Source organism: Nerophis lumbriciformis, linkage group LG29 (genome assembly GCF_033978685.3).
Source record: "Nerophis lumbriciformis linkage group LG29, RoL_Nlum_v2.1, whole genome shotgun sequence".
NCBI classification, from domain to species: Eukaryota; Metazoa; Chordata; class Actinopteri; order Syngnathiformes; family Syngnathidae; genus Nerophis; species Nerophis lumbriciformis.
The window spans coordinates 6,724,691-6,744,762 of record NC_084576.2 but is presented as its reverse complement, the minus strand read 5'-3'; the positions used below and the strand labels follow the sequence as shown (position 1 = coordinate 6,744,762).

At 41.7% G+C, this 20,072-nt stretch overlaps 1 protein-coding gene across 1 annotated transcript; it reads left to right on the top strand.

The window, feature by feature from the left end:
* Window positions 1-4,251: 4,251 nt before the first annotated feature.
* On the top strand, window positions 4,252-15,487 carry cfd (complement factor D (adipsin)). Its single transcript, XM_061925134.1, has 5 exons — window positions 4,252-4,403; window positions 4,481-4,637; window positions 13,263-13,404; window positions 13,475-13,765; window positions 15,175-15,487. The coding sequence occupies exons 1-5, from the start codon at window positions 4,343-4,345 to the stop codon at window positions 15,334-15,336; spliced, it is 813 nt and encodes a 270-aa protein (XP_061781118.1). The 5' UTR covers window positions 4,252-4,342; the 3' UTR covers window positions 15,337-15,487.
* Window positions 15,488-20,072: the final 4,585 nt, after the last annotated feature.

Genomic DNA, 20,072 nt, shown 5'->3' with positions numbered 1-20,072 from the left:
CATGGAATCTACTTTTATACCCGATCATGGCACCCACCTGTTCCCAATTTGCCTGTTCACCTGTGGGATGTTCCAAATAAGTGTTTGATGAGCATTCCTCAACTTTATCAGTATTTTTTGCCACCTTTCCCAACTTCTTTGTCACGTGTTGCTGGCATCAAATTCTAAAGTTAATGATTATTTGCAAAAAAAAAAAAAACGTTTATCAGTTTGAACATCAAATATGTTGTCTTTGTAGCATATTCAATTGAATATGGGTTGAAAATGATTAGCAAATCATTGTATTCCGTTTATATTTACATCTAACACAATTTCCCAACTCATATGGAAACGGGGTTTGTATATATACACACAAGGGAATGGAGTGTGACGAATCCAAAAGTGTATGGTGTGTGACTATGTGTGTGATATAACTGTTGTGTGTTACCCGAGTGTTGAGCGAGAGGCAGAAGTCCCGGAGGGGAAAGGCAGGCCCACAGGTCCGTGAGACAGGCATTTAGTCAGTGCAATAGCGAGGCATCCAAAGTCCGTGTCCAGGCGGGAGGTCGAGATCCAAGATGCAGCCAGGGAACCAAAGGGAACGCGGGGAGACGAGACACACACCTTGTGACGTGGGAACCAAGGCAGGCTGCAGAGAGGTGACAAGGAGGACAGGAGATAATAAACACGATGGGGGAGAAAACACAGAGAGCAAATAGTGCGCATAGATCTAGGTTAGTCGGCTTACTGTACTGGAACAGATGACTACGTTCTGGCCCCGGATAGCAGGTTGTGCTGGCTGAAGAAGGCAGGTCTCATCATCAGCTTCAGGTGTGCAGATTGCTGGTGAGTGAATGCAGCTGTGCACCGGCAAAGCTTCTGCAGAGGGGTGGCGCGCGCAGTTGCGCTCTTGGAGGTGCACTCAGCAGAGCGCACAGATGAGTGCGCTCTGCTGAGTGCACTCAAACTAGACCAGGGTGGCCTTACTACGGCGCAGCCCTCCAATGTCTCATCATTAGTTTAATTATGAACCTCACCCGTTGGGAGGTTGCATTCATATTAGCACTGCTTTTACATCACCATCGAGAGGATAACATGAGTTATTCAAGGTTATGACCTTTAATTATGCTTTAGATCTGAACGGTCATAAGCGCAGCACCTACTTATGTGACCCAATGCCAACAACCTTCCCAAACAATGGTGCAGAAATAAAAAAATAAATGGTCAAACATAACAACCTGCTCACTGAACTTTGTGGACATTACCAAATACATCCACGCACTGTTAAAAAATTCTAAATTACACCAATTGAAATCCATTACAATGCTCCCCACACTTACCCATATTTGGCGCATTTTAGCTGCTTGATATTTCTGATTGATTACAAAAATGTAAGGAGGTCGTCACGAAAGTAAACAAGGTAGGAGTCGAACTTTCACATACTCTTAATATCCACTTATACAAATTATGTATCCATTATATTAATATAGTATATACATACTAGAGATGCGCGGATAGGCAATTTATTTCATCCGCAACCGCGTCAGAAAGTCGTCAACCATCCGCCATCCACCCGATGTAACATTTGATCAGAACTGCACCCGCCCGCCATCCGCCCGTTGTTATATATCTAATATTAATTTTAAAAAAAAAAAAAGGGTGAAAACTACGCGAATTGCACCTTGTGCAGACAAGATTTTTCGATCGGACACGGAGGAATTAGCGATGTAAAAGACCACGTTGGGACAAAAAAACACAAGTCTAATGCCGTTGCTAGCGATACAAGTGGAAAACTTTCAACGTTTTTCGTCGCCCAAACAGATTCTTTGGATGTGATAAATGCCGAAGTTTTATTTACGGAGGCAATAATTGAGCATGGACTTCCAATCGCACTGGCTGATCACATGGGACAGTTAATAATGTAATGCAACCTTTAAAAATCATTACGCGGTGATCGCGATCCCAAAAATAAACTTTTCTTGCATGATAATGTCCAGAAAAATTTGCTTTATATTACTATAGAGTCCTTTTAACGAATGAGTTTGATGGTTTATCACAAACCTTAAATGAAATTCCATGGCCACCGTCCTGCTCTCTATATCAACCAGGGTGAGCCCCACCCCTTTCGTGAGCGCACTGCGAAAGCGGACGAGGCGGGGTGTCGGTGCGGTGGGCGCGGTAGTGACCCTGGACGTGCGTCGGGCCCTTCTCGCGGATCGCCTCAGCTACGGCTCCCGGTGGGGCCCTCTCGGGGGAAGGGGCCTCGGTCCCGGACCCCGGCGAGGCGTCCCTTCTCCGCTCCGTAAAAGTGTCCATCTCTTTTCTTTTTTTTTCTTCTGTTGTGGCATATGCAGCAGGTGCCTGCTCGTTTTTCGTATGTGGGTAACAACATTTAACTATGTATATATATTTCCGAATTGGTTTAACTGCCACCCGCAAAAAAAATAAAAAAATAAAAAAAATATCTAATTAATCCGCCCGACCCGACCCGCGAGCGGATAAAATCTTATTGTTTTTAATTTCATCCGCCCGATCCGCGGATAATCCGCGGACTCCGCGGTTGTGTCCGCAAACCGCGCATCTCTAATACATACACATATATATACACACGTATACACATACATACACATATAGTTTCTGTACATGCAGTAATTTTATGTAGACCACAATATAAATAAATCTCTGACACTGAATCCACGCAAAATCTAATCACTTATTCCTTACTCCATTTCTGACATGTGCAGAACGTAAAATTAAAATCCATACATAACTTTTTGAGCGTTGATGCCAACTACCAAACTGACAGACAAACAATAATTAATAATTAAAGCTGCAAGCAGCGTTGGTCGGGCCCGCGTATTTGGCAGGTGCTAGTCCTAAGTGTCCCAATACTTTTGTCTACTTTTAGTCTGAAGTGTCCCAAGACTTTTGTCTAGTGTACCTACCTTGTCTGCATTGTGTGGGCACGTTGGTGCTTCCTGCTTTTGAGCAGCCATCTTAAAAAAACAGCACCGCAGGAGCATCAGTGCAGCGGGTCTTTGAAGGGTCATAAAATCAAAACCGGAGCAGGTATTAAAAATCCCATCTATACTTTTAATCACAAGGGTTTTATCTCTCACCTGTGTTAGTTTGAAGGCGAAACGACAAACGCGCTCAGAGGAGATAGATTTTGAAGGAAGGTGACCGGTTTTAACAAAAATGTTGTTTTGAAGGGGGAATAGAAAACTTCCTGTTGATTTTTGCAGGGGGTTGTCAATTTATGAAATGTAGGTCTACGTGAGACCTACATAGAGGTTTTTGTTTCATGTCTCTCCAACCTTCCCAGTGGGAGTTACAGGCAGTTTAGTCAGATTTTTCATCCGAGGAGCAGTTTTTTGTGCGTTTTATAAAAAAATTGCTGTAGAGCACAATTTTTAGATTTGGGGTTAGGTTTGTTCATTAGATCACAGTTTTTGCCAGTCCTGATGTGTGCGTTCAGTTTGGTGAGTTTTGAAGCATGTTAAGGGGGTAAAATTACAGCTCAAAGAGGCAAAAGTGACTTTTTTTAGTACTTTTTTGTCTTGAAGGGGGAATTGCCAACTTCCTGTTGATTTTAGCCCGAGAATGTACCATTATGAAAGTTAGGTCTGAGTCAGACCTACATAGAGGATTTTGTTTCATGTCTTTCCGACCTTCCTAGTGGGAGTTACAGGCAGTCTAGTTTTTGTTTTTCCTAGGGGGCGCTAGAGCGCAATTTTGATTTTTGCAGTTTGGTTTTTTTATTAAAAAACAATATTCACAGGTCCTGATGTGTGGGTCAAATATGGTGAGTTTTGAACCATGTTAAGTGGGTCAAATTAGTGCTCAAAGAGGCGGCGGAAGAATAATAAAGAATAAAACGAACGAATAACAATAGGTCCTTATGTCCCATTGCATAAGGACTCCCTGTGGGAGTCCTTTTGCAATGGGCCATTGCGGGCCCTAATAAAGAATAAAACGAACGAATAACAATAGGTCCTTATGTCCCATTGCATAAGGACTCCCTGTGGGAGTCCTTTTGCAATGGGCCATTGCGGGCCCTAATTAATGATTTAATCGAAGGATAAATACAATTTACACTGACACAGAAGTGGATTTTAGCTCCTCTCCCGTCACACTCTAACATTAAAAAAAAACTTCCCACTCCCAGGCTAGGGTGAAAAAAAACATGCTGTCCTGTCCAATGACTCCCACTCCCATCCCGGAGAAATAACATCTTGTGCTTTGCTGGTTTTTTTATCTGTTGCATTCCAGGAAAGGAAAAAGAGGATGAACTCCCACTTCCTGCCTTGAAGGCTGGAACCCTTTAAAAGCCCAGCTGTGCGTGCTGTGTTGCAGCTCCATCATGGCGTCAGAGAAGAAGCTTGTGGTCGTGTGCCTCCTTGTTTTTGCCTTCTTCTCTCAAGGTGAGTTGGCCAGAGCCTCATTGGACACTTTCGCTATTAGTTGGTATTGGATGAGGCAAATAACCTGACTCCTTCAGGGGAGGGCATCATCGGGGGCAGAGAGGCAACGCCCCACTCTCGGCCCTACATGGCGTCCATCCAGGTGGCCGACGGCGACAGGATGAAGCACGAATGCGGAGGCTTTGTAGTCGCCGATCAGTGGGTGATGACGGCCGTGCACTGCCTTCCAACCGGGTGAGGACTTAGTTTATGTCCATTGCTTAAATGTTAGTAGGATTCCACACATTAGTCATACTGGTCAATCCTTTGCTCCATGTTTCCATCTCATTTCAACCACGTTCAAGACGAACTAAACGGTCTACTTGTGATCAGTTCAATGCTCTGAGCAGGGACGGGTTTAGCTCCATTTTAGCTGCCTTTTTCGTACCTATTGGTACTGTGACGCTCGGGTCGCATGTTGCGAATTGTTGGTGTGTTACCGATATGCAGAAAGCCGAGGAGGCAACGTGGAGGTCAAAAGGTATGTACCAGCTCAAATTAACAAACGACGAGTGCCGCTAGGAAAGGAACCGAAGTATTGGGAAGGCTGTGCAAAACGAAACGAAACTGGACAGACTTCAAGGCAACAAAAACGGAATGCTGGAGCACGGCAAAGACTTACGAGTGAAAAAGTGTCGGAGGAGAAGGGTCCACATGAATAAACATTCACTAAATCCCAACAAAGGCTTCTTCTTCTTCTTCTTCTTCTTCACAATTGTACGGCAGTTGGCATCCATATATGTTGAATTACAGTCTCTTCTTGAGTCCAGTATTATTCAAATACTCCCATATAATTTTCCTTCCATTTTCAATGTCCGCAAGATTTATCAGGCTTTTCATCGTCCCATCCCACAGGTCCCAGTACCCTCAGTGTTGCCGTCAGAGTCAGTCTTTCTATGTTATACTTAGTACATTCCATAAAAACCTGCACTACTGTTTCTCCTATTCTACATTGTTCAGACATTCCCTGAATACAAACAATGTATCATTTAAATAGCTATGCCCAATCCTAATTCAGATCATTATTACTTGGTGTTTCCTTACAATCCCTTTCCATCTTCGATCCGGAACAGAAAATAACTGCCTTTCTTCTTAATGGATTTCCCAAAGTCTTTAACAGTGCTGACTAGCCCTCTGTCCAACTATACTTTTGCCTTACCTCTTAGACAGAGGTGGGTAGAGTAGCCAGAAATTGTACTCAAGTAAGAGTACTGTTACTTTAGAGATTTATTACTCAAGTAAAAGTAAGGAGTAGTCACCCAAATATTTACTTGAGTAAAAGTAAAAAGTATGTTGTGAAAAAACTACTCAAGTACTGAGTAACTGATGAGTAACATACACACTCACATCATATCATATATATATATATATATATATATATATATATATATATATATATATATATACATACATACATACATATACATTGATATATACAGTATATAATTTAAAAGTATTTATTTTGCTGTTTTTGTTTACATGTTAAAGGTGTTTTAATGAATATACACACATGTTTAACATATAGATTCCTTTCTTTAATGAAGACTAGAATATAAATTGGTGTATTACCTGATTCTGATGACTTGCATTGATTGTAATCAGACAGTCGTGATGATAACGTCCACGTTTTCAAATGGAGGAGAAGAAAAGTTCCTCCTTTCTGTCTAATACCACATGAAAGTGGTGGGTTTTTGGCATCCTATTTGTCCAGCTTCCATATTCGTTTTTATACACTTTACAAGAAATATATTGGTTTCAAACTCCGTAGCTTGCTAGCTTGTTTACGCTGGCTCTCGGAGACTCTTGTTTTGAAAGCGCAGGCGCGATGGCGCGGCACTTTTATTGTGAAGACAGGAACGTCCTCATGTGACGGTACGGTTGAAATAAAACAAGTATCTTTTTTCCTTCACACTTTTGATTGATTGATTGGAACTTTTATTATTAGATTGCACAGTACAGTACACATTCCGTACAATTGACCACTAAATGGTAACACCCCAATAAGTTTTTCAACTTGTTTAAGTCAGGTCATGTGACCACCTGGCTCTGTTTGATTGGTCCAACGTCACCAGTGACTGCATCTGATTGGTGGAACGAAGTGAAACGTCACCAGTAAGGCAGGCACTTTGAAGGTCTGTCTGACAGACCAAAACAAACAAAGTGTGCATTAACAGATCGATAAAAATTTGTAACGAGTAGCGAGCTGAATGTAGATAAAAGTAGCGGAGTAAAAGTAGCGTTCCTTCTCTATAAATATACTTAAGTAAAAGTAAAAGTATGTTGCATTAAAACTACTCTTAGAAGTACAATTTATCCCAAAAGTTACTCAAGTAGATGTAACGGAGTAAATGTAGCGCGTTACTACCCACCTCTGCTCTTAGATAACTTAATGTTTACGTCAGTCTCATCTTTTTGGTTGCTGTTTTTGCGAGCCTATCTGTTCTTTCGTTTCCCAGTATTCCCAAATGGGCAGGTACCCCTAGAAATACCGCCTCTTTTCCTTCTCTCATCATTCTGGAGTACAAAAATATAATTTCATACATTAATATCTGATGATACTTAACATTTCCTGACTCAATAGTCATAAGAGCTGAAACAGAATCACGACATATTATCATTTTACATTGTAACAATTACAAAACAAACATCAACTCTATTTTCTTACTTCAAAAGAAAGCGATTAGAATTGTAAATTATGCAGATTATCATGACCATACCATCCATCCATCCATCCATCTTCTTCCGCTTATCCGAGGTCGGGTCGCGGGGGCAGCAGCCTAAGCAGGGAAGCCCAGACTTCCCTCTCCCCAGCCACTTCGTCCAGCTCCTCCCGGGGGATCCCGAGGCGTTCCCAGGCCAGCCGGGAGACATAGTCTTCCCAACGTGTCCTGGGTCTTCCTCGTGGCCTCCTACCGGTCGGACATGCCCTAAACACCTCCTTAGGGAGGCGCTCGGGTGGCATCCTGACCAGATGCCCGAACCACCTCATCTGGCTCCTCTCGATGTGGAGGAGCAGCGGCTTTACTTTGAGCTCCCCCCGGATGAGAGAGCTTCTCACCCTATCTCTAAGGGAGAGCCCCGCCACCCGGCGGAGGAAACTCATTTCGGCCGCTTGTACCCGTGATCTTGTCCTTTCGGTCATAACCCAAAGCTCATGACCATAGGTGAGGATGGGAACGTAGATCGACCGGTAAATTGAGAGCTTTGCCTTCCGGCTCAGCTCCTTCTTCACCACAACGGATCGATACAGCGTCCGCATTACTGAAGACGCCGCACCGATCCGCCTGTCGATCTCACGATCCACTCTTCCCTCACTCGTGAACAAGACTCCGAGGTACTTGAACTCCTCCACTTGGGGCAAGATCTCCTCCCCAACCCGGAGATGGCACTCCACCCTTTTCCGGGCGAGAACCATGGACTCGGACTTGGAGGTGCTGATTCTCATCCCAGTCGCTTCACACTCAGCTGCGAACCGATCCAGTGAGAGCTGAAGATCCTGGCCAGATGAAGCCATCAGGACCAAATCATCTGCAAAAAGCAGAGACCTAATCCTGCAGTCACCAAACCGGATCCCCTCAACGCCTTGACTGCGCCTAGAAATTCTGTCCATAAAAGTTATGAACAGAATCGGTGACAAAGGGCAGCCTTGGCGGAGTCCAACCCTCACCGGAAACGTGTCCGACTTACTGCCGGCAATGCGAACCAAGCTCTGACCATACCAATGCTCTGTTTATTAAATTAAAAACATTAAAACTGCACGATCTTGTTGACCTCAACACTGCTATTGTGACGTACAAAGCTCATAACCACATGCTGCCTGGGTGTCTACAGGAGAGGTTCAAACCCAGAGAGAAACCCTATGACCTCAGAGGTTCAGCTGTCTTCCAGAAAGCTAGGATAAGAACAAGCTTAAAAAGTAGATGTGTTTCTGTCAGGGGGGTTCAACTGTGGAACAGCTTGGATGATTCCTTCAAATGTTCCAGTTCCATTCACACATTTAAAAAACACTTTAAGACCAATGTCTTGAAAAAATATATCACTCTTGAATCAACACAGTAGTTAATACTATGATCAATGTTAATTCAATTACTAAATGTGGGATATAAATAATAATGGAAGTATAATTGTTTGTATATAGTATATAAATTGGTACAAAGGTTTAACACGTGTACAAGGATATTTCACATGCCTTTACTGTGTATATAATAGAACAGTGTTTAAGTTGTGTATAATGTGTATTTATAATATGTTGTACAAAAGACATTTCATAATTTTCGGAAGTTCATCTTATACTTGACATTGTTTATAGGGTTAGGCGCAATAAGTGTTCAACTTCAGCCTAAACCCTTTCGGTCTGCAACATTTTCATTTTCAATCTATGAATGTACAACTGTTTGTTTATTTTGTTGACCATTGACCGAAGAATAATAAACTAATTTTCCTGCATTACACTTTCTTCTGCCCATTCTAGTGCCATTACTATCGTAAATATTTCAGCTGCATACACACTAATGCAATCTGACGTTCTTTTGCAACACCCAAATTGGAGATCCCGTACCAAAATCGCTGGTCCTTGGAACCATCCGCAAAAATCTAAATCCGGTGATTATATTTGGTTTCAACCAGGTTATAAAACTCACCAACAATATCTGCGTTTCTCTTTTGTTTGTTTAACTGACAACAATTTGAGGTCCACCATTCGATTTCCGAATCCCAACAAAGGCTAGCAGCAAAGGCTCAACTTAAATAGCCATAATTACAAAATGAAAACAGCTGCGAGGAGAAGTCGGTAGTGAAGCTGCCTGCAGGGACACACAAACAAAACAGTAAGAAACACCAATATAAGCGCGCCAAACCGGAAATAAGACTCTTAACGCAGGAAAACGCCAGCAAACTCAAAACAAGTCATGACCTGGTGTGACAGATCATGACAGGTACCTGCTTACGTGTATTTGGGATCTGCACAAGTCCCCAAATTTTGAAATCAAACCGTGGAGGCATTGTGGAAAAATTCACAAAACAATCTTGTCTTCCTTGCCTTTCTACTAAAGGCTTGATTCTGACTGGTCCTATTGTGCAAAACCAACTTTTCCTACCTATTGGGACCTGCTGTTCGGATTTCGGCTCTGCACAAGTCCCGAACATTTTAAATCAAACCATGGAGGCATGGCGAAGACATTTATAAAACAATCTTGCCTTACTTCATACTTCCTCCAAACAAGCTGTTTGGAGTTTGCTTGTTCTCTGACTGGGTTTATGTCAGCTTATTAGAAATTAAAACATTAAACATATCATCTATTCAGCAATATCATTTTATAATTGTATAGCCTCTGGATGTCTTAATGGGCAATTAAAACAAATTCAATTGATTAGTTTTGGTGACTACTTGCATTGTTTTTATGATGTTCGTTTTTTCATGCATCAGAGATATATTACAATGATACATGAAAAAACTTCTTGCAATATACCTTTTCTTACGGCTGTATCGTTGTAGACCAGGTGTCAAACTCATTTTAGCTCAGGGGCCGCATGGAGGAAAGTCTCTTACCATGTGGGGCCGACTGGCAAAATCATGGCATGATAACCTAAAAATGTTCTTAAAAAATGGTGCCATTTCAAAAACACAACAAAGGAAACAATAAACTTAGACACTTTTCAGTGTATCTACAAAGCCATTAGTTGGTTGGATAATAAAAAACGAAAAATTATCCATTATCCAAATTTATTGATGGATTTGAAAATCGAAAATCGTAGAGGAAACAATAGCTAACAGCGAGCTAGCTCTCATGAATGCCATGGGTGGATCTACATAGACATAGACTGTAACTACCGGTACACCAAGTACAAGAGCCGTATATAGTGGATACTACAATGATAACATCGATATGTTTTATTATCTCAACATCTTTCGTAATTTGTTATTGTTTATAAACTCAAGAAATGCATACCTGGACACAGCTAGGATCATTTTAATTATGACCAATGTATGACCCTGTAACTACTTGGTATTAAATTGATACCAGAATTTATCTTCGACCCAACTCTCTCGTTTGAATCACACATTAAGAGTGTTACTAAAACGGCCTTCTTTCATCTCCGTAATATCGCTAAAATTCGTTCTATTTTATCCACTAGCGACGCTGAGATCATTATTCATGCGTTCGTTACGTCTCGTCTCGACTACTGTAACGTATTATTTTCGGGTCTCCCTATGTCTAGCATTAAAAAATTACAGTTGGTACAAAATGCGGCTGCTAGACTTTTGACAAGAACAAGAAAGTTTGATCATATTACGCCTATACTGGCTCACCTGCACTGGCTTCCTGTGCACTTAAGAAGTGACTTTAAGGTTTTACTACTTACGTATAAAATACTACACGGTCTAGCTCCGTCCTGTCTTGTCGATTGCATTGTACCATATGTCCCGGCAAGAAATCTGCGTTCAAAGAACTCCGGCTTATTAGTGATTCCCAGAGCCCAAAAAAAGTCTGCGGGCTATAGAGCGTTTTCTATTCGGGCTCCAGTACTATGGAATGCCCTCCCGGTAACAATTAGAGATGCTACCTCAGTAGAAGCATTTAAGTCCCATCTTAAAACTCATTTGTATACTCTAGCCTTTAAATAGCCCCCCTGTTAGACCAGTTGATCTGCCGTTCCTTTTCTTTTCTCCTCTGCTCCCCTTTTCCTTGAGGGGGGAGGGGCACAGGTCCGGTGGCCATGGATGAAGTGCTGGCTGTCCAGAGTCGGGACCCGGGGTGGACCGCTCGCCTGTGCATCGGCTGGGAACATCTCTACGCTGCTGACCCGTCTCCGCTCGGGATGGTGTCCTGCTGGCCCCACTATGGACTGGACTCTTACTATTATGTTGGATCCACTATGGACTGGACTCTCACAATATTATGTCAGACCCACTCGACATCCATTGCTTTCGGTCTCCCCTAGAGGGGGGGGGGTTACCCACATATGCGGTCCTCTCCAAGGTTTCTCATAGTCATTCACATCGACGTCCCACTGGGGTGAGTTTTTCCTTGCCCGTATGTGGGCTTTGTACCGAGGATGTCGTTGTGGCTTGTGCAGCCCTTTGAGACACTTGTGATTTAGGGCTATATAAATAAAGATTGATTGAAAAGATTGATTGAATTTTTAGTATTAAAGTAAATAAACATGTAGATTAATAATCCATTTTCTACCGCTTGTCCTTCATAATGTTGACAAAATAATAGAATGATAAATGACACAATATGTTACTGCATATGTCAGCAGACTAATTAGGAGTCTTTGTTTGTTTACTTACTACTAAAACACAAATTGTCTAGTATGTTCACTATTTTATTTAAGGACTGTTCTTCGATTGCAATAAGAAACATATGTTTAATGTACCCTAAGATTTTGGGCTAAAATAAAACAAAAAACGACATTTTGTTTTTGGTCCGCTTTATTTTGAAAAGCGCTTTTAAAAAGTATCGTGATACATTTTGGTACCCGTACCGGTATCGGGACAACCCTAGTTGGACCATATGATGAAGTAAATGTGGTTGGAAATGAGCGTCTCCATGGTGACAGCCGGTCTACGTGCAAAGTCCTTATTGAAATAGTCTGCACCACTTTTGCACTTGTTATCAACTGTTCACGCAGTCTTAGCAGATCACCCTCAACACGCCTACTATAGGTGTGTTCACACTGAGAAGCACGTCAAAATGCACAGTAGTACAATGTCAGTACCCGGATGTGAAAATGGTCAGCGTGCAGTACTGGAGACCCTCAATAGCCACTATCTTAGTTACGGAGCAGAAAGGGAGGGACTGATTAAAAAATATGTCTGAGGAACAAATAGCTTTATTTAAAAAATACAACAAACCCCAACAAACTGATTCCTCAATATGGTAAAATGGAGAAATGGGGGAGAAACCTGGCAGATATTTTGTGGGCCCATCCAAATATTGGTGACTATGACGAGTGGTTGCAAGAAGAAGAAGGTAAATATTAAAAATTAAGATCTGTAAGTGTTCAACAGTCAAAATCCACACACTGAACTACCAAAGTACACAGTGTATACACTTATTGAATAGTACCGACAGAAGCATTTCATTGACACAGTCAAGTCTCATTTACAAAGGTATTAGAAGTAAACCAGTTCAGGTCTCGGTGAAGTGCTGAAAAAACACTGACAAACCAGTTTTTGTTTGACTGGGCAACAATGAAAGAGTTTGAAAAGAACCTTCCGATTTCAAGAAACCTTTGAGCTGATTATAAAAGTATTGACGGAAACTTCATTTCTTTGCTTTGTTTAGGATAAACACAGCAATTTTTGTCATAATCTGTTCCAACAAGTCAGACAAAAGCCAGTTTTCCCATTACGTGACTAACAAATGCGTTCAAGACACCAAAAAATACGAACACAAAACCACTTTTAAAGAGAATTCACATGCAAAAACAATGACAAATACGTATAAATGATGAATGAAATGTATTAAGTAACAATTCACTTTTATTAAACACTCTAACGAAAACTGCAATGAGCTGAGTATAGGGGAGAACCACACAGACGCCACCTTAGTACTTTGCTACAACTTCTGTCTTGAATTCAAAAGTGTTTATCACCTGTGTTTCTTTGACCTCATGGTGGATTATTTTGCAGTCGTACTCAGTTAAAGAAATACAGAGACTGAGTCACCAGCGGGCGAGTTCTTTGTTTGGGCACTCAACGTATACAGAGTAGTTTGTTATGCGTCGTATGAAAACCAAGGGAAAAAAAGTGTCAAATAATCGAATATTACTAAAAAATACAGTGTACAAAACTTTTGTCAATTGGTCTGACAGGGCCAACGGTAGGAAGGTGGTGCTTGGTGTTCACTCTCTGAGTCAGGATGAAGACACCAAGCAGACGTTTGACATCATGGAGCTTCACAACCATCCCCAGTTCGACTCGTCCAATTACGACAACGACATCGCTCTCATTAAAGTAAGTGGACGCGGTCGGACGTCATCTTTTTCGGACACGCCACGGTTGTGTTTCTGTCGTCTTTTCGCAGTTGGACCGGTCGTTCAACGCCTCGGACGCCGTCAAAGCCGTGGCGTTCCTGCGGGCGGGCGACGCCAACCCCGACACGGATGCCGTGGTGGATACGGCCGGCTGGGGGTCCCTGGACAACTTGGGCTCCCGGCCCGACAAGCTGAAGGAGTTGGTGGTGGAGGTGGTGGACCCGGTACTGTGCAGGCGCAGTGACTACTTTGGCAGAAAGTTCACCGCCAACATGATCTGTGCTCACAAGGTGTGTGAGGACCCTTGTGACAAGCCGCACAAGAAGGAAGACACCTGTGATGTAAGTTGGTGCTCAATCAATGTGGACTAACAGGATTGATTCCATCAAGATAGACTGTCAAGATAAAGGTCCTCGGTCTACCAGGACTTCTGTGTGTTGATTCAAGTTTTATTGTCGGTCCGAACCTATACCTAAACCAGTGCTTCGCATACATTCATTTACCTTGCCACAAATAAGTTAGGACAGCTACATTTAGATTTAGTGCTGCCTATTAGACCACGGTATGCATTGCAACTCTGCTTCTTAACACACCGGGTGTGGCAGAGAATAAGAAGGTGTAGCTTTCGGTTTGGTTATCAAGCGTACCGAATTCCCAGGAAGTGTTTCTTGTGAGATGCATTCAAACCCAAGCTGTCATTAAAGGCGAAGTATGAACAGAGATCCAGACATGCGAGGCACCTCCACAAGCCCGGGGAGTGCACTCTACCACTACTGTGAAAGGTGGGCTGTGGACGTGTGTAGAACACCTTTAAGCAGCCTAGCCTTTCACTGGCGATAGTGCTAAGGAGACAGAGTGTGGAGACACTTTTCCGTCATTTGGTAAGACTTAAACAAAATAAAATACACCGGCCAGAGGTGTCCAGAATGCGACCTGGGGACCATTGTTTTCTTTAAGGGCCCGTGGCACATTGTAGAAATATAATAAAACACAAAAAGACAGCAAACATAACATAATGTCATAAATACACCGCCGCAAATAGATAGCAGTACTGTGGGAAACACTAAATCAGGGGTCTTTAATTTGGCCCACGAGAAGAATCTAACCTGAGGGTGTTTTCCGAACAATTCTAAATACCTGGCAAAATTAACTGCATGTTTGTTGCCATCTTGTGGACAACATGTGTAATTTGGGTCAAACACCATGAATTTCATGTGGAAGTTAAACAGCACAGCATTTACATGTATGGCATAATCCAGACAACCTTCCTTAGTCATGGCAAAAAAAAAAAATTTTTTAAATGAAACCAACACAAAAAGCCAACACACATGGTCACACATTACACAACCTGCTCACGAACCTTTGTGGATCTTAGAGGAAAAAAAACTCCATGTACCGTTAAACTTCTCAATTACACCCATTTAAATCCATTACAAAGCACGATGGGAAAAATGCAAAAACCTCTCCACACTTATCCATGTTTGGTGCATTTTGGCTGCTTGATATTTCTGACTGATTACAAACCTTTAAGGAGGTCGTCAGGGAAGTAAACAAGGTCGGAGTCAAACTTTGACATGATCTAAATATCTAATTATATGAATTATTAATTATATATCCATTATATTAATACAATATGTATAGGCTATATAAATAAATATATATGCATATTTACAGCAGCCCATTTAGGAAGGACTTTTCTTATTGATCATGCCCAAATTAAAAGCACGATACTAAACATTGTCTCTTTCAGGGCGACTCTGGGGGTCCCCTGCTCTACAACGGTGTGGTGGTGGGCATCACATCGAACGGCGGGAAGAAGTGCGGCCAACTGAAGAAGCCGGGGATCTACACCATCATCTCGCACTACACCCAGTGGATCGACGGTGTCATGGGCCTTCAGAGCGACCCCTGAGGACCACCTTGGACACGTTACCTGCCTCCAAACGCTCCGACGCGCCCGTCATATTTACTTTAAGCTTCAAGCACTCACCCTAGGATAGTAATCCCACCTTTTTAGCTCCTGTAAAAGCATCAATAAACAGCTCATCTGTAAAGCTCTATAATCGTTAGTCACACAGTGATGTAAACAATAGAGAAGTGCGTCGAAATTGTAAACTGTTGCTGGTTAGTTTGCAGGCAAACCCTAACAACAACTGCAACAATGACATAACAAGGAAAAATGTCATGTTTGAAGAGGCCACATCTCTTTAAACTGGAAGGAAGAGGCACCTTTTTTAATGTTGCAGGGAAAAGAAAGCGTGATTGCAAGTAATTTGGGGTGGAAGACTTCATGTACTCATATTCAGAGTTCAGTTCCATATAGAAGCGTACAGAATTAATTAATTAATTAAAAAGTGACAGAAAGTGTCACGTATTTACTTGACAAATAAACACAAAGGAGCGGTGATCCGGGCCCTCAAGCAGCCACAAAAAGACGAGGCGTGGAAAGGTGCCTAGAGCACTTTCTAGAAGGTTGATAGTCCAGTCAGACTTCCTCCGATCAAGTTGTCAAATAGTCGACTATTCTAAGACACCCTGATGGGAGGAAACTTTTTCTCCAAGTCATTGTCAATTTTTAGATTGAGCGTCTTAGGGTCATTTTTAAGACTGATATAATTTTCCAAAGTGGGGTTGGGCTGTCCGTGTACCATTTGACTCCAGTTTCCGTGGTAATGACTCCTACGCTGGCTTATCTTGATGTGTATTGCCGCTCACAAATTTGTTACTCCAGTGGTGTCCGAACTTTTTGACCTGAGGGCCGCATTTGGCTAAAATAATTTGGCCGAAAGCCGACTGCATGAAAACTATATACAGGTAAAAGCCAGTAAATTAGAATATTTTGAAAAACTTGATTTATTTCAGTAATTGCATTCAAAAGGTGTAACTTGTACATTATATTTATTCATTGCACACAGACTGATGCATTCAAATGTTTATTTCATTTAATTTTGATGATTTGAAGTGGCAACAAATGAAAATCCAAAATTCCGTGTGTCACAAAATTAGAATATTACTTAAGGCTAATACAAAAAAGGGATTTTTAGAAATGTTGGCCAACTGAAAAGTATGAAAATGAAAAATATGAGCATGTACAATACTCAATACTTGGTTGGAGCTCCTTTTGCCTCAATTACTGCGTTAATGCGGCGTGGCATGGAGTCGATGAGTTTCTGGCACTGCTCAGGTGTTATGAGAGCCCAGGTTGCTCTGATAGTGGCTTTCAACTCTTCTGCGTTTTTGGGTCTGGCATTCTGCATCTTCCTTTTCACAATACCCCACAGATTTTCTATGGGGCTAAGGTCAGGGGAGTTGGCGGGCCAATTTAGAACAGAAATACCATGGTCCGTAAACCAGGCACGGGTAGATTTTGCGCTGTGTGCAGGCGCCAAGTCCTGTTGGAACTTGAAATCTCCATCTCCATAGAGCAGGTCAGCAGCAGGAAGCATGAAGTGCTCTAAAACTTGCTGGTAGACGGCTGCATTGACCCTGGATCTCAGGAAACAGAGTGGACCGACACCAGCAGATGACATGGCACCCCAAACCATCACTGATGGTGGAAACTTTACACTAGACTTCAGGCAACGTGGATCCTGTGCCTCTCCTGTCTTCCTCCAGACTCTGGGACCTCGATTTCCAAAGGAAATGCAAAATTTGCATGGTTGGGTGATGGTTTGGGGTGCCATGTCATCTGCTGGTGTCGGTCCACTCTGTTTCCTGAGATCCAGGGTCAACGCAGCCGTCTACCAGCAAGTTTTAGAGCACTTCATGCTTCCTGCTGCTGACCTGCTCTATGGAGATGGAGATTTCAAGTTCCAACAGGACTTGGCGCCTGCACACAGCGCAAAATCTACCCGTGCCTGGTTTACGGACCATGGTATTTCTGTTCTAAATTGGCCCGCCAACTCCCCTGACCTTAGCCCCATAGAAAATCTGTGGGGTATTGTGAAAAGGAAGATGCAGAATGCCAGACCCAAAAACGCAGAAGAGTTGAAGGCCACTATCAGAGCAACCTGGGCTCTCATAACACCTGAGCAGTGCCAGAAACTCATCGACTCCATGCCACGCCGCATTAACGCAGTAATTGAGGCAAAAGGAGCTCCAACCAAGTATTGAGTATTGTACATGCTCATATTTTTCATTTTCATACTTTTCAGTTGGCCAACATTTCTAAAAATCCCTTTTTTGTATTAGCCTTACACAATATTCTAATTTTGTGACACACGGAATTTTGGATTTTCATTTGTTGCCACTTCAAATCATCAAAATTAAATGAAATAAACATTTGAATGCATCAGTCTGTGTGCAATGAATAAATATAATGTACAAGTTACACCTTTTGAATGCAATTACTGAAATAAATCAAGTTTTTCAAAATATTCTAATTTACTGGCTTTTACCTGTATATATATATACAATGTGTGTGTATCAAGCAGTTAAAATATGCCAAACATGGATAGATGTGGGGAGTGTTTTGCATTTTTTTCCATTATGCATTGTAGTGGCTTTAAAAAGGTGTAATTTTGAATTATGTATAGTGTTTGGACATTTTTTTTTTTTTACAATATTTACAAAGTTTGGTGAGCAAGATTGTGGTATATGTGACCATGTGTGTTGACTTTTTGTGTCGTGGGAAAGGTTATTTGGATTGGGTGTTACGTTCCCAGATGGCTCAGAGTCTAGGGATTGTAGGAGAACGCAACATAAAAGTGTATAAACCAAATGAGTTGTAAATTAAAGACACAGAAGCCAAGAATTGAAAACAACAAGACACAACACTAGCCTAGCTTGGGAATACAGGTGCTGTCAAAGAAATTAACAAAACATACCAAAATACACCTCTAGAAAAGAAAAGGTAAGCTGACTAACTGAAGCTATTTAATTAGCACAAACCAAAAACCTACCTACCCACTCTAGCCAAAGAGGGGGTCCAAAACATACAAGGGTGACAGCCACCACTAAGCCTGGTGTCTCTATACACAAACAAATCTTACGTGTGTAGTGTATAGAGGCCTCTGTCTAACCTTTCCCAAGACTAGGCTGCAGATACTTACAAAAGTTGAAAGGTAAAACAAAAAGGAAGACTCAAAAAACAGGTGGCACAAGTTTAGCAAAGAGCAAAACAAAAATGATTATGAAACAAAATAACGTCAAAGACAAAGTCGCGTCTTCCAAAGCTCCACACAGCATGTCAGAAAAAGAATCCCCCCTGATCCAGTGGTGAGCAGGTGGTTTTAAACAGGCTGGGAGGATGAATGGTGGACTGGGATTGGCTGGCTGATCAACAGGTGAAATGAGCAGCAGCTGGGAACAGGAACCGGTTGATTGGCAGCAGAGGCCGTGATTGAGTGTGACCTGTACAAACAAAAGAAGAAGAAACACAAAACAAACAAACCACCACTACGTGGAACGTAACATTGGGTCATAGAAGTAAAATCTGTGCTTCAAACACTTCAAATTTCATGGTCGTTAAGCCGCTTTAGGGTAGAAGTTTGAACCGTTTTGTGACCAGGGTGTGAGGGGTCTGCAGTGACACCTGCCTGTTTCCTGACCCTGGATCAGTATAAGTCCTGGATCGGGGAAAAGGTTGACACCGATGAACTTTTCTGCAAGCCTGATTGTCCGTTGCAGTCTGTGTCTGTCCAGCTTAGTTGCAGATCCAAGCCAAGCAGTTTCGGCAACACTTTGCCTAAATATGAAAACTCAGGGCATCCAAAGTTTGTTTTTGCTAATGTTTATTGGCCCATAACATTGCAGGAAATAAAAATTAAAAAAACAGAAAAAAAACAAAAAACTGAGCAAGAGGACAATATGTAACAATATTTAGTTTTTGAAAATAGTTTATAACTGTCATGACCTGCCATAGCAGTTCTGGCTTTATATATTATTTACTAGTGTTTTATGTTTTGTTAGTGTCAGCGCCCCTTCCTCGTTGCTGATAGACACGCCTGCATCCGTTTGTGTTATAAGGACACTTACTTTACTACAAATAAAATAACCATCAACAATCTTCACACTCTTACTGTGTGACACATTATGTTGTATATCACATTTATTCATTTTTCAGTAAACAATTTTATTTATTGGTATAAGGAGTTTCATTGTACCGTATCATAATTTCCACTCTATAGAGCCCATCTAAATATAAGCCGCACCAACACATTTTATTTTGTACATAAATTGGACGCACACACCTATATAAGATTTTAAGAGTTCAATAAAGCATCGAGTGCTTTCAAATAATCTTAAATACCAGGCAGTTTCTGAACGCTACATATTTGCTGCCATCTTTTGGACAATGTGAGTATGTCTGATCAATGACCCTTAAACGTACTTGGAAATAACAGCACAGCATTTAGTTATATGACACAATCCAAACAACCTTTCCTAGTCATAATGCAAAAAAAAAAAAAAAAAAAAAAAAAAAAAAAAAAGCATCCACATAACACAACCTGCTCACTGAACATTGTGGATATTATGAAAAACGTCCAAACACCATAAAAAAAATCTAAATGACCCATTAGAGTGCATGATGGGAATGTAAAACATTCTCCACACTCATCCATGTTTGGCACATTTTAGCTGCTTGATATTTCTGATTGATTACAAATCTTTAAGGAGGTCGTCACGGAAGTAAACAAGGTAGGAGTC

What these genes read in the sequence shown, in the direction of transcription:
- cfd (XM_061925134.1), top strand. Translation starts at nt 4,343, where the DNA reads ATGGCGTCAGAGAAGAAGCTTGTGGTCGTGTGCCTCCTTGTTTTTGCC. An exon ending in TTTTGCCTTCTTCTCTCAAG is followed by an intron (nt 4,404 to 4,480) that starts GTGAGTTGGCCA and finishes TGACTCCTTCAG; the next exon opens with GGGAGGGCATCATCGGGGGC. An exon ending in AGAAGGAAGACACCTGTGAT is followed by an intron (nt 13,766 to 15,174) that starts GTAAGTTGGTGC and finishes TGTCTCTTTCAG; the next exon opens with GGCGACTCTGGGGGTCCCCT.